The sequence below is a fragment of the Lampetra planeri genome, chromosome 56 (assembly GCF_965212315.1).
Source record: "Lampetra planeri chromosome 56, kcLamPlan1.2.h2, whole genome shotgun sequence".
Lineage (NCBI taxonomy): Eukaryota > Metazoa > Chordata > Hyperoartia > Petromyzontiformes > Petromyzontidae > Lampetra > Lampetra planeri.
Genome location: NC_136162.1, coordinates 4,226,521 through 4,239,052, shown reverse-complemented (window position 1 = coordinate 4,239,052; position 12,532 = coordinate 4,226,521). Strand labels below are relative to the sequence as shown.

Genomic DNA, 12,532 nt, shown 5'->3' with positions numbered 1-12,532 from the left:
TATAGGTTTTTGGGTCAGATCGCATTATTTATAAATGTGTCGTAACCCTCCACCACCCGACACGGCCAAAGAGTAAAAAATGTGTCACGTTTTCAAAGGACAAAATAATTAACTTTTTAAGCCCACGGGTGTGCTGAAGAGAGAATCAACAGCATTTTAAAATTTGAGTACGACGTTCCATTCTTGCCCGATGAAGATGATTGTAATTATCAGCGAAACGTCGTACTACTCAAATTATAAAATGCTGTTGATTTTCTCTTCAGCACACCGGTGGGCTAAAGAAGTGAATTATTTTGTCCTTTGAAAAACGTGGTGGTGGAGAGTTTTGACACATTTATAAATAACGCGATCTGACCCAAAAACCTATATTATGGTTTTAAAGATGCTTGGGCGGGCGGTGTAGTGGTTTCCGCGCTGCAGTAAGAACCCAGAAACCCGAGTTGGAAATCTACTTACGGCGAACACCAGTAATGCTCCCACCCGTCTCTAGGTCAACTCAGCCTCAAATGAGTACCCGGTGCAGTGTGTTAACATCGTCACTGGGAAGACAAAGGTGGCCGGGTGTGGTCCTGGCCACCCACCCCCCCTTCGTGTGTCGTTTCAGCCTTCGTAGGTGTTCGCTGCCCCAGCAGTCTGTTGAGGCTATGCGGGGGATCTTTGTCTTTGTATCCGCAAAGCACCAACTCTGGGACAAACCAATCGAATGGTTAAATCGCTTACAACCAAATCCCTAATGGTTGCTCTACATGGGCCATACGAAATAAGAATCAGTGGTGGGGTGGGGGGAGCTTTTTCGGCCATGCAGAGATTTTAATTTAAAAAAAATGTATTTTACCAGGTAAGGCCCACTGAGCTATGTAGCTCTTTTCAGAAGCGACCTGGCCACATGTGATAGCTCAACGAAGCGGCTGATGGTGTGGAAATGTGTAGCAGCCAAACACTCTAAACCACTGCAGCCTGCACCCTTTTAGTTCTCAGAAAGGGCATCTCACCCCCCCAAGGGGTGGGTGCATCCCAGGTTAAGAACCACTGCTATAAACGCATGTTTGATTCTAAATGTGGTGGCAAAAAAATAGAGGACCATGTGACTATGGGGAGAGAGAGACACGCAAACTCCAAATATACAGCAGGCGTCAGGGTCAGGATCGAACCCACGACCACCTGCATACCATGTGAGGTAGTTAACATCTCCTCGCCACCGTGATGATGATGAGAGAAAGAGAGACACGCAAACTCCAAATATACAGCAGGTGTCAGGGTCCGGATCAAACCCACGACCTCCTGTATACCATGCGAGGTAGTTAACATCTCCTAGCCACCGTGATGATGATGAGAGAGAGACACGCAAACTCCAAATATACAGCAGGCGTCAGGGTCAGGATCGAACCCACGACCACCTGTATACCATGCGAGGTAGTTAACATCTCCTCGCCACCGTGATGATGATGAGAGAGAGAGAGAGAGACACGCAAACTCCAAATATACAGCAGGTGTCAGGGTCCGGATCGAACCCACGACCTCCTGTATACCATGCGAGGTAGTTAACATCTCCTAGCCACCGTGATGATGATGAGAGAGAGACACGCAAACTCCAAATATACAGCAGGCGTCAGGGTCAGGATCGAACCCACGACCACCTGTATACCATGCGAGGTAGTTAACATCTCCTCGCCACCGTGATGATGATGAGAGAGAGACACGCAAACTCCAAAAAAACAGCAGGCGTCAGGGTCAGGATCGAACCCACGACCTCCTGCATACCAGGCGAGGTAGAGTTAACATCTCACCACGGCGGCGCCAAAAAATGGCGCAACCACTAAATGTGTCCACAATTGTGTTTGGTGGCGCGGCGAGCACGTTCACCGTGCGGCTCGCGTTTGCCTGTCGCCATCAGCAACACTCAGCAGCCGCCACGCAGGTCGAGCTAATGAAGCGTCGCAGAAATCCTATCTTCTCTACGCCGCCGCTGCTCCTCACGTATCACAAATCGTGTCGTCAGTCCGTGGGAGGCAAGGCTCCGAAAAAGCCCCCCCTCCCCGCCCCCCCCGATGCGTTAATTACATTACTCGTTAGGAACGTGCAATTTGGTGGGCCCCCTTTCGTCGTGCATTATGAGGCACCCTCGAATTGCCGTGGCGATAAATCGGGAAGTTTGTCTGGGTAGTGGGCGCGTTAAGGAGTTGGCTAGCGGTGACACATGCAAGAGGCCAGCTACGGATGGCATTGGGAGATCTGGATAATGTTGGGTGTACGCTTTGATTGGGTGAGCGGCGTATGGCGTTAGCAATAGAAAGGATTGTTGGTGCAACAAGGCAAGAAAGGCGGCAGCGCGACTCAGTGATAACGCTCGGGCCTCACAGCAAGAAAGTCCTGGGTTCCATTCCTCACTCATGTGCCTTTCTGTGTGGTGATCAGAATCAGAATATGTATTTATACTGGAGGAATCCGATGAGCTATAAAGTTCTTTTTCACAGATGTCCAGAGATTGTATGTCCTTCCCCTGTTCGGCAAGGGTTTTTTCTCAAGGTTCTCTGGTGTTTGCTCCCCACATAGCATGCAAAAAAAACTTCAGTGCAACTGGTATTAGCCCAAAAATATCCCAATGCAGTAAAAAGAATCCTGCGAATTACTCAACTGGAATTGCGCTGAGAAACATCGCCCCCCTGCTGCGTAAACTTGGCAAAACCTCGTCTGAATAAAAAATGAGTATTGAGACTCAATTAGGCTTTCCTGGGTAAACAAGCCTAATAATAATGGAAATAAGATGCAAAGGGAGTGAAGGTGAGGGTTAAAGACAACCATGTAATCATGTCTCACGCGTAACTGGGAAAATGCCTCCTAAGAATTAAGATGTACTATGTCTTAATAAAGGCTCAGATTATCTCTGATGAACAGCAGTTTTATAATAATTTTAAATTAGTATTATTTGTAAAAAAAAAAATCACGTTAAAATGTATTTGCAGCCACTTTTGTAAATCCACTTACTGAATGGAAGCCTCTCAGGCCACGTCGGTAGTAGTAGGGATCGTTTGACCATACTTCACCACGCAGGTAAATTCGAGTTGGTAAAGGGAGAGTTGGGGGGCAAAACTGTTCGGGCTCAGGTCACCGGGTTCAGAGCCCAGAACATCAACCGCCGCGCCAACGCATTATACCAGACTAATAATCATTGCGAAGAAATTTCTTTTTTTGCTTATAAATGATGCCGAGATTATCATCACGTACAATGTAGTTGTTTTTTTACAGCGTTACCAATTAATTGCACAAAGTGAGCAAAATAGCGCTGCGATTTGTCACGGGCCTTGGCGGAGAGTGAGTGAAAAACGCTTCAATCTGCATCCTACTTTTCAAGAGCACACGCCGACAGGCAAAAAAACAGGCCAAAACAAGTGATAAAACGTGTGCGCGTGAGAAATTAACACCGCGGTAGGTCAGCGTTTCGATGCAACCTGGATGCGAATCTGAGACAGAACGTGCCCCCTGACCTCTTCACCAATGGTATCGACTGACGACACCTCCGTTTTCTTCAGATGTTCCTGCGTCTTCGCGAGCTGCACTTTGACCAGCTCCGAGATCGCCTCCTTTTCTTCCTTGTCAACAAACTCTTGCACCGCCGCACCCATTCCTCGTTCCGTCAACAGCGCCAGCTGCACGTTCTGAATAAAACACGCGCGCCACAACGCGTTAACGGAGAGCGCTGCTCACTTTTATTCGTCCGTACACCCATTATCCGATTTGTGGAGTGGTTGGCATGGTGGTTAGCGCGCCGCTCTGCGATCCCGACAAGCCGAGCTCAATTCCCGGACCAGGGGCTGACATCACCTACCCGCACTGACCAGTGTGGTGAAGAATGGTCAAACAACACCCATGAGCGATACGGCATGCGGGAGGGCCTTCATCCATCAGCGGACTCAAAAAGGCCTGTAAATTATTATTAATATTATTATTATACGACACTGCTGTTATTGGTGTCAAGAAATCTTATCCACGAGACGATTATCATCAGAGATAATTGTTTTTTTTTACCATTTAATCTGGCAACAAAACTGACACCTTTTTTTACAAGGAGTCATGTTTGCATTGACCACAATGCCGGCGGTCGGAATGAAAACAAAAAACACAACTCTGATAATGTATGCACTGTCCTTGAAATTGATTGGTCCACACGCGAGACAGCTTTTCTTAGAGGCTAGTCTCACACGGTGTTGGACCAGATGACGCCAAAAGGCGCACAACTCAAAGACAATGCACTATCAGAGTATGAGAGCTCGGGGTAAGCATTTACACCATTGGAACCTCCTTTGCCAGTAGCAAAATATGATAATCATCAGAGACTTTGCTTGGATAAGAGGAGTGACACATACGTGTTGACAAAGTCGTCATATTAAGCATATTTATATGCACTTTCCTGTGCGGATAAGAGGAGTAATTTATGCAAATAGACACGGATAACAGGATCTGTCTACAGTGGCCCCCACAAATAGAATCGAATGAGCAGAGTTACACCGTGCGCTCGTGAAACGTGCATTTGTCCGAGTGTACATCTCCGCGGAATAATTCCCCTCTGGACAAAAATTGCCCAAATCACAAATGGGGCCTTAATGGAACCCAGAATTTTACTGTCGCAGAGCAGATGTTACTGCGTCTTCGCTAGTCGAACTTAAGTTAAGAAAAGTTTAAAATGTATGCAAAGTAACGAGGCTGATGAACTAAAACTCTTTGGCTTCCATAAAGTCCACGTCGTGGACTAATTGGTGGATTAACATTTCTTCTTTGCACTGCAGCTGACTTTTCCCGATGTGGGACAGACCTCACGCGAGGGCTACATTAACGTCAAATTGGTCGTGACAGCCTGCGTGTTAAGTACTGTAAGGTATTTTATTTATTTATTTATTTTGCGACTTCTTTTTGAGATATTATAATTTATCACTATTTTATCAGAAAAAATTCTCGATTTTTCCATGAAATACTGTATTTTAAAGAGGGTTTTCTGCATCCCAAAGTGTGATTTTATTATGCATCTACAGTTGTATAATGGAGGTCGGTGGGAAGATAGGGTTCGGTGTATGGAATTTCGTTTGACAGGCAACTTTTCTTGAACGTATCTGTTCCGTACACACATTGAGCACCCGTATTATCAAGCACAATTAAGCGAGTCAGGATTATCTCTTCAAGTGTGAAACTACGAATGTAGCGACACACTCGAGACATAAAATCGGATTTACTGTGGAGGCAATTATCAATACGAGACAAATCACTTGCACCCCACGCACTGCTTTTAATGTGGCAGAAATTCTATAAATTGGAGGCAGATTTTTTTTCTGTTTAAAAAAAAAAACATTTACGTGCTCAAAAATATCAAAGATTTTTTGTTTAAACCTCTCGGTTCAGATAATTGAGTCAGTTCAAATAGATGTTTGAAGGTGCGCGCAGCTTATGACATTAAGTTATTAAAATAGCCAAACACCTCTTAATCTAATCTCACACGTAGGCTTTCACAACAATGTACGTCATCGTAACGGGAAAGGGTTAACCTTGGAGATTACAGTCGTGATGTCATTCAAGGTGACTGGTGGGGAGATTGCAAAGAGAGACTTGTGTGGAGGCATGAGGAAGACAAGCAAAAGGAGGAACAGAATAAGAGAAGGGAATGCCAATCTTGTTTTTATTAAACTTTCAGAGAAACACTTCAGTAACTATTTCTTGCCGTGGTTGTCACACCTGATGCTGATTGCTTGTGTTGCAATCGAAACGTCGTGATTTAATTTAGTTATTTCTATTTTTTATTTTTATTCTTATTTTTTATTTTTTCACCTATGTGACTTTACCGAAAGAACCAAAGAGTATGGATCCTTGCAGTCACGGAAACTTCAAATCTAGAAGGAGCTGAGACCTTCAAACATGGCAACGGAATGTGAGTTTAAGAGGCTGCATGCTTCAGGCACCCGTAGAGACTTTACAACAGCAGTGTTCAGCCCTGCTGTACGGTGGGAACGGAGTTCAAATCAGGGACAGAACCACTTGGAATGACTTCCCAGGAAGGGGGTATGCTGCTGCGGTGTAATAGCGGCAGTGAACTTGCAATGCGTAGGTAACTAGTGGAAAAGATCGGTAGGTTTCTTAAACTCCCCCCCCCACCTCTGTCCACCAAGCAGAACGAATGGGAACACCACAGTTGATTGATCGGCAGGTCGAGTGTTGTCGGAATCCACCCACCTCTTCAAAGACAACTGGCCAGTGTGGAAAAGTAGGCCAATTGCAATCTTAAAGCAACTCTCTAGAGCTCCCTCGCGTGCAGCAGGCCTGCGTGCAGGCAGGAAAATGAGCAATGCATTTTCAGGGCCGCACCCTTTTACTCAATTTCCTTAAATGACCCGAGGCATGCAAGGCGTTCGTGTGACGCCCCTGTCTGCTGAATAATTTACCTTTTCGGCGGATTTAAAATACTCTTTAACCAAGTCTTCCACCCGCAGCGTGTTCTCCCCGTGGGCCGCGTGTGAGAATGCCTGGCCGAAATCAATCTCGTCCCCTGGAAGAAGTTAGAACAGCAAAACCGATGTCAGTGCGGGTGCACAGTCCTCATTTTCGCTCAAGTACAACATGTGGTTCAGTGCCGAGTGCACGTGACACACAGAGTGGTCTGCTTTTGTGTGGTGTGTAATGTCACAATACCAGGGTGCATATCCCTGTCTGTTGTGATACTGGTATTTCTTTGGCACAACACAACGTACGTGAATGGTGAAAAAATGTTAATGGGCCGAGTTTGAATGTGCAAAACGCTACGACGCTGCCTCCGAAAATAAAATATAACCGGGTAACATTTTCAAGAAATGCCCTTTATTCGGAGAAGAAAGGGCACAAGGATTGACTGATGCACTTTGCAGTGACGGTGCCTTGGAAACACATTTCAAGTGTACAGAACATTTGAAGCACGCAGACGCGTGGACAGTTCTCATTTGGCATGCGAGTATGAATGGTTTTCCATTACCAGATATTGAGCAGTAAACAAACCTTTTAAACAAAAAAAAATGGGACACGTGCATTGATTGAAATTCGAACGTGCATCAACATGATGCGGGGTTTTGTAGCGAGGCAGCAGTTAGCGCCCATCTATGAACTCAACCGACCTCAGTTCGACTGCCAGGACAAAGCTATAACCGATTTCCCCGCACCTCCGATTAGAACGATTGGCTACGTACAGTGCAAAACAGATTCAACACACATACATACGTAACGGTCCTTCACTAACTCGCACTGACCAGCGTGGTCAAGTATGATATTGCAGAACTGCATTATGGGAGGCAAATATATATTTTTGAGGGAGGCAGTTGAATGCCCACTGCTTTGGCCAATTATCCTCAGGTGAGAGCATTTGTACTACAAGTAATTTGCAAATAAGTAACTGGAATTTCACGTTCAACGCAATGGTAACCTTCCATAGGGGGGAAAAAATGCACATAGGTGTGATTAAAACGAGATTTGGGGCATTTCAGGAGCAGACAATGCGAGCCTCAGACATGCTTCTCCTCACTAATTTAGGTAGTCTATGCTCCACATCAGTGGTTCTTAACCTGGTGTGCACGCACCGCCTGGGCGTGCGAGATGCACTTTTTGGGGTGCGAGGCATCGTCAAATTTTTGTTCGAAGGTATATCATCGAAACACAAATTAGGCACGGGCATGTAAGTACAACTACTTTGTTTCATCAAACCCTATGTATTTATCTTCTTGGTTCTTTCGGTAAAGGGCGGCTGCTTGCGTTGTGGCCGAAACGTCGTGAGAATTATTTTATTGTTTTATTTTTATTATTTTATTATTTCCCTTCTACGTGACTTTACCGAAAGAACCAAGAAGATGAATCCCTGCAGTCACGAAAGCTTTAAACCTATGTATTTACTAACATTTTTGTACAATTGAGAACCAAAAGGGATGCAAGGCCGCAAAAGTAAAGGTGAAGAACCACTCCTCTACATGCCCGGCCTGTAGTTCTACGATTCGTACCAGTGGTGGGGGAAGATTTCACCTTATTGAGGGCCTAATATAACAATCTGACATCTTTGGAGATCGTAATCGAGCAGGCTATGCGTTAACTGTGTGTTAGCCGACTCTCTGTGTGGCATTACATTACATTTTCAAAATATTTGCTAAATTCTGTTTTCTCAAACTATTTCTCTCTCTAAAATTTACCAGGCTCTCATAGGGCCATTCGATCTTCTTTCCCTCGGTTGCTTCGGGGTGGATTCATTGACATGCTAATTTCTCTGCTCCAGCAGAACCACCTCTCTCTGCCCCCCCCCCTCTCTCTTTGTCTCTATTTAAGGCCTCGACACAGAGGCATTGGGTAATCTGCAGTGCTCTCTAGTACTCGATTAGGGTGGCTACGATCTTTGCAGCGAAGAATAAATGTTACTTGCGGATCGTTTCCAAGCCATAGGCCTCAATCAATAGGCCACAAGTGACTGCAAAAATAAAAATTGTAGTGGATACCCAGAGACAAGCGACCAAAGGTAAGGCCTAAACCAAACCGAGATAGTTGGATAATTTCAGATCAGGCCTTTGACACTGAATTGTAACTGCAACAGCTGCGGCATCGAGCAAACAGAGGCTATATGCGAGGCGAGGTGACATCGGCAGTAAATGGCTGCAATCACTCCCAAAATGCTCTTTACTTCGCTTATAAATCTGTGGAGTCGAGAAAAAACCTTTTCCTTTTTTAGTTTCCTGACACTGCACAAGCACATATTTACGACAATGTGCCAAGGTTAATTGCGCGCCGTTTACAAAAGAAGACTGGATCAGAACACGCGAGTGGATTGTGCGGCCAGCGTGACCCGGTTACACCTGACAGTGACGCCGAGACGCCGAAAAGTGCTCAATTTGGACGGAGGTCGAAACGAAGCGTCATCGCAGGAACAAGGGGACACGCGTGGCTCTTTGTGCGGCGAGCGTGCCCCACGGCTACATCTGCCTCCCCCTGGCTAATGACACCGAACGAGTGAACAGAGCTCTATTTTAGAGACGTACGTAAAAGGTCGAAGCGCACCGTCACCGATGTTACGCATTGCAAAGAGAACTGAATGCAGGGGTCACCAAGACCACAGCACGCACCACTAAGCCACCACTTGCAGCCAAAAAGCACGGACACCAATCCTGCGCTGCTGTGATCCATCTCGGGCACAAGCTCACGTCGCAATTGGGGTCTCACAATGCAATGTTGAATTGTCAACTCGCATCGACGGTTAAGCTCGTGACACCCACGTGTGTAAATCACACGTGCAACAGAATCCATGGTTGTGATCACCAGCAAAATATTGGTTCATCTTCTTGGTTCTTTCGGTAAAGTCACGTAGAAGGGAAATAATAAAAGAATAATAATAAATATTACGTTTTATTTTTTTAATTTTATTATTTCCCTTCTACGTGACTTTACCGAAAGAACCAAGAAGATGAATCCCTGCAGTCACGAAAGCTTTAAATCGAAAAGAAAAATATTGGTTGCAAATGCTGTTGTGGGTTAAGTCCCTAGCACACAACTGGTTGTGCCGAAGTAGTCACTAATTCTAGATTTGAAGCTTTCGTGACTGCAAGGATTTATACTCTTAGGTTTTTTTCTGTAAAGTCACGTAGGTAAAAAATAAAATTACTAAATAAAAAATAAAATAATTTTATTTTACTTCTATTATTACGTTTAGTAATTTTATTTTTTACCTACGTGACTTTACCGATAGTAACTAATTGTCACGTGACGAACCTTACTGATTGGCTGTGTCGGGTGGAGGTGGGTGTACGACACGATCACCGCATCACGCGCTTTCAGATGCGCTTCTGCGGCCATCTGGAGCGCTCTTCCTTACGATATGAAGCCACTGCACTTTCAAATCTAAAATGACATTTCATTTCTTTACAACTGCTTTTGTTTTTATTTTTTTGTCCTTCCCCCGAGCACCTCTGATTAGCATGCTTGGCTACGTATGGTGCAAAACAAGTTCAACATACATACATAATACATTTCCACGATCAAACCCAAACAACTTAATCGCGGACAGAATCCACGTTATATTATTTATGTTTCTCGCAATGGGTTCATGTGAACCCTGCGCCCATTAGTGGCCACTACAATCATCACAGACGCAAGCCACGGTGTAAAGGTTAGCACACTGGCCTTTGAACCTAGGTCGCCAGGTCAATTCGATCTGGCAATGATGCGGCAGTTGCAACGGCTGGGCAAGTTACTTAAATCCCCGCTCCCACCACCAGCCTCTGCCCACCCAGCATCGTGGGATCGCATGTGGTGGGGTAAAGTGTGGGTACGTTCACCTGTTCCAGGCTATCACGCGAAAAAGGAAGAGTAGGCCAAAAACGCCTTGTGAGGCACCCTCCAGTGGAGTCCCATCGGCCAGCGGTAGCACAGATGGATAACACTGCAGGACTGCACCTTTACCACTAACAGTCGTGACCCCGATTTGAGAAAATTAATTAAATCGCTGAGCAGGGACAGGAGTCAATAGTGACACCTCTCATACTGACACTTGCTTGGGCTGTGCGTAAATCTGCTGCAAAGAGGGCTGGGGAGGAAAATTTGGTCAATGCCCTAATTATGACTTTTAAGAAGCCTCGATCAATTTCGATTCAATAAACATTAGCGGGGACACATCAGTCGTTAATGTTCTGCTCAGCATGGGGGGGGGGGGGGGGGTAACGCGTGATTTGATTGCCCGGTAATGAGCTGCATCTCAAGGAAAGAGCCATCGCACATCATCGTACCATCATTTGGACCGAAGAAAATTAGTTTCGTGTACCTTCGTGCATTGAAAAAAACCCTTATTTTTCAGGCCAGTTCCGCCGTTTGCAGGAACCTTCCTTATAATGTAAATTAGCAAAAGTACCACAGATGGTGACACAGATGAAGAGAGCAGGCCTCCCCCACACAGGCCCTCCCAAAGGAAGCATCTTTGCTAAGACCAGGGTATTGAGACAAGAATGCATCGCACCACTGCTTTGCCAATTTATATCTCTCTCTATATATATGTAAGAAAATTCATTACATTCGTCAATATCACCGTGGCCTGAGAAGGATAAATATGTAACGGGTGACGTTTTGGGCAATGGCACTTATTCATAGTACACATGCACAGAGAGGTGAGAGAGATAACACTGGTCAACAAAAAAAAAATTCTGGCCTGGACTTTTGCAGCTGTTTTAGACTAATTTCAGGGTGCTGATTCCAAATCTGATCTCAGATTTGCTCTATCACATCTCATTTTTATGCTATCGGCATACCCCATTTTCATTGATTTTACCCGTAATTAACTCTGTCACTTATGATTGCAAGTTGTTGCGAGTCAGTGACTGCTTTAGTGTTAAAATATGGTGATGTATTTTTAGGATAGTGTGTTTATATTAGCATTTTATGTAGATATCCACATTTATTTAATATTTTTCTTCTGCAGTTTATATTGAAAATGCAATATATTATATCTCAAAAACCTGATGTGATAGACAAAAACTGATGCCAGATTTGGAATCAGCACCCCAAAATTACTTTAAAACCGTTGGAATACTTTATGCCAGAAAAAGTGTGTTGACCAGTGTAATGGATGCAAGTTTGACACACCATAGAACTCCTATGGTATAGAACTCGTGACTAAGATTCAACCGTGTCCCTCTGCCCTCTCGAACACACTGGGGTCGTGTCCAATCGAGGGACATTGAAGAACGTGGCCGAGGCTGACTCGAAAAGTCAGGCGTTAGAAATGCACGTCTGGTACCGCTCCCGACCGTTACCCCTAGCGCGGTAGGGCAGGAAGCCCGGATGCCCCAGTCGGTCCCCCATTGTGAGGTGTGTATCGCTTTGAGTTTGGCACAAGTCACTTGTTAATTTGCTCCCTCCTCTTCGAAAAATCTACTTTTGTTTACTGGGTATTTGAATAATAATAACAATAATAATAAAAAAGTCCGTTCGATTGAATGCATGGCACCATCCGTTGGGCTATCCACCGGACTTGTGGGTTCGTTGATAAGATCGGTCCTGACACGTGATGGACACACAACTCTGGTTGGTACCAAAGGGTCTTCGTCGCCTACGCTTGTCAGATGATGATGATCGTGCTCTGACTGTCATGCCTATAGGCGATAGTTGCCCTGCATCCCTGATCTCATTGGACCCCAAGAGGGTTAAAAGTGTGAGTTCAAGTTCATTTATTAGGTATAGCCCTGTGAGCCATTCGGCTCTTGAATCGGGTGCAACCGCAACAAACAGACAACAAAAACATCATCAAGACAACATCTTAAAGTGACTATGTGCAAACAGAAAATCCAAGAAAAGACAGCAAAATATTGCAGAAAAAGCACCGTACACCAACACTGTGTGCAAAAATCCCAGTGGGATGCAAGTCAAACAACAACAACCACAAGACAACTTAGATTAAGGCTATCAGTCTAACTCTGTACTACAACAAACAAACATGGCCAAACCAAAAAACTGTTCGAAAATCACCAAAATAAAGCCATGAAAGCAATGAGTGTCACCAGCG

At 44.9% G+C, this 12,532-nt stretch overlaps 1 protein-coding gene across 1 annotated transcript in view; it reads right to left on the bottom strand.

The window, feature by feature from the left end:
- The window catches only part of MRE11 (MRE11 double strand break repair nuclease), an 82,728-nt gene that overhangs the window by 14,971 nt on the left and 55,225 nt on the right, over positions 1–12,532 (bottom strand). The window contains exons 11-12 of the mRNA XM_078618188.1: positions 6,426–6,529; positions 3,486–3,656 (exon numbers count right to left, since the gene is read on the bottom strand). Coding sequence (XP_078474314.1) covers positions 3,486–3,656; positions 6,426–6,529 — 275 coding nt within the window. The remainder of the gene's footprint in view (positions 1–3,485; positions 3,657–6,425; positions 6,530–12,532) is intronic.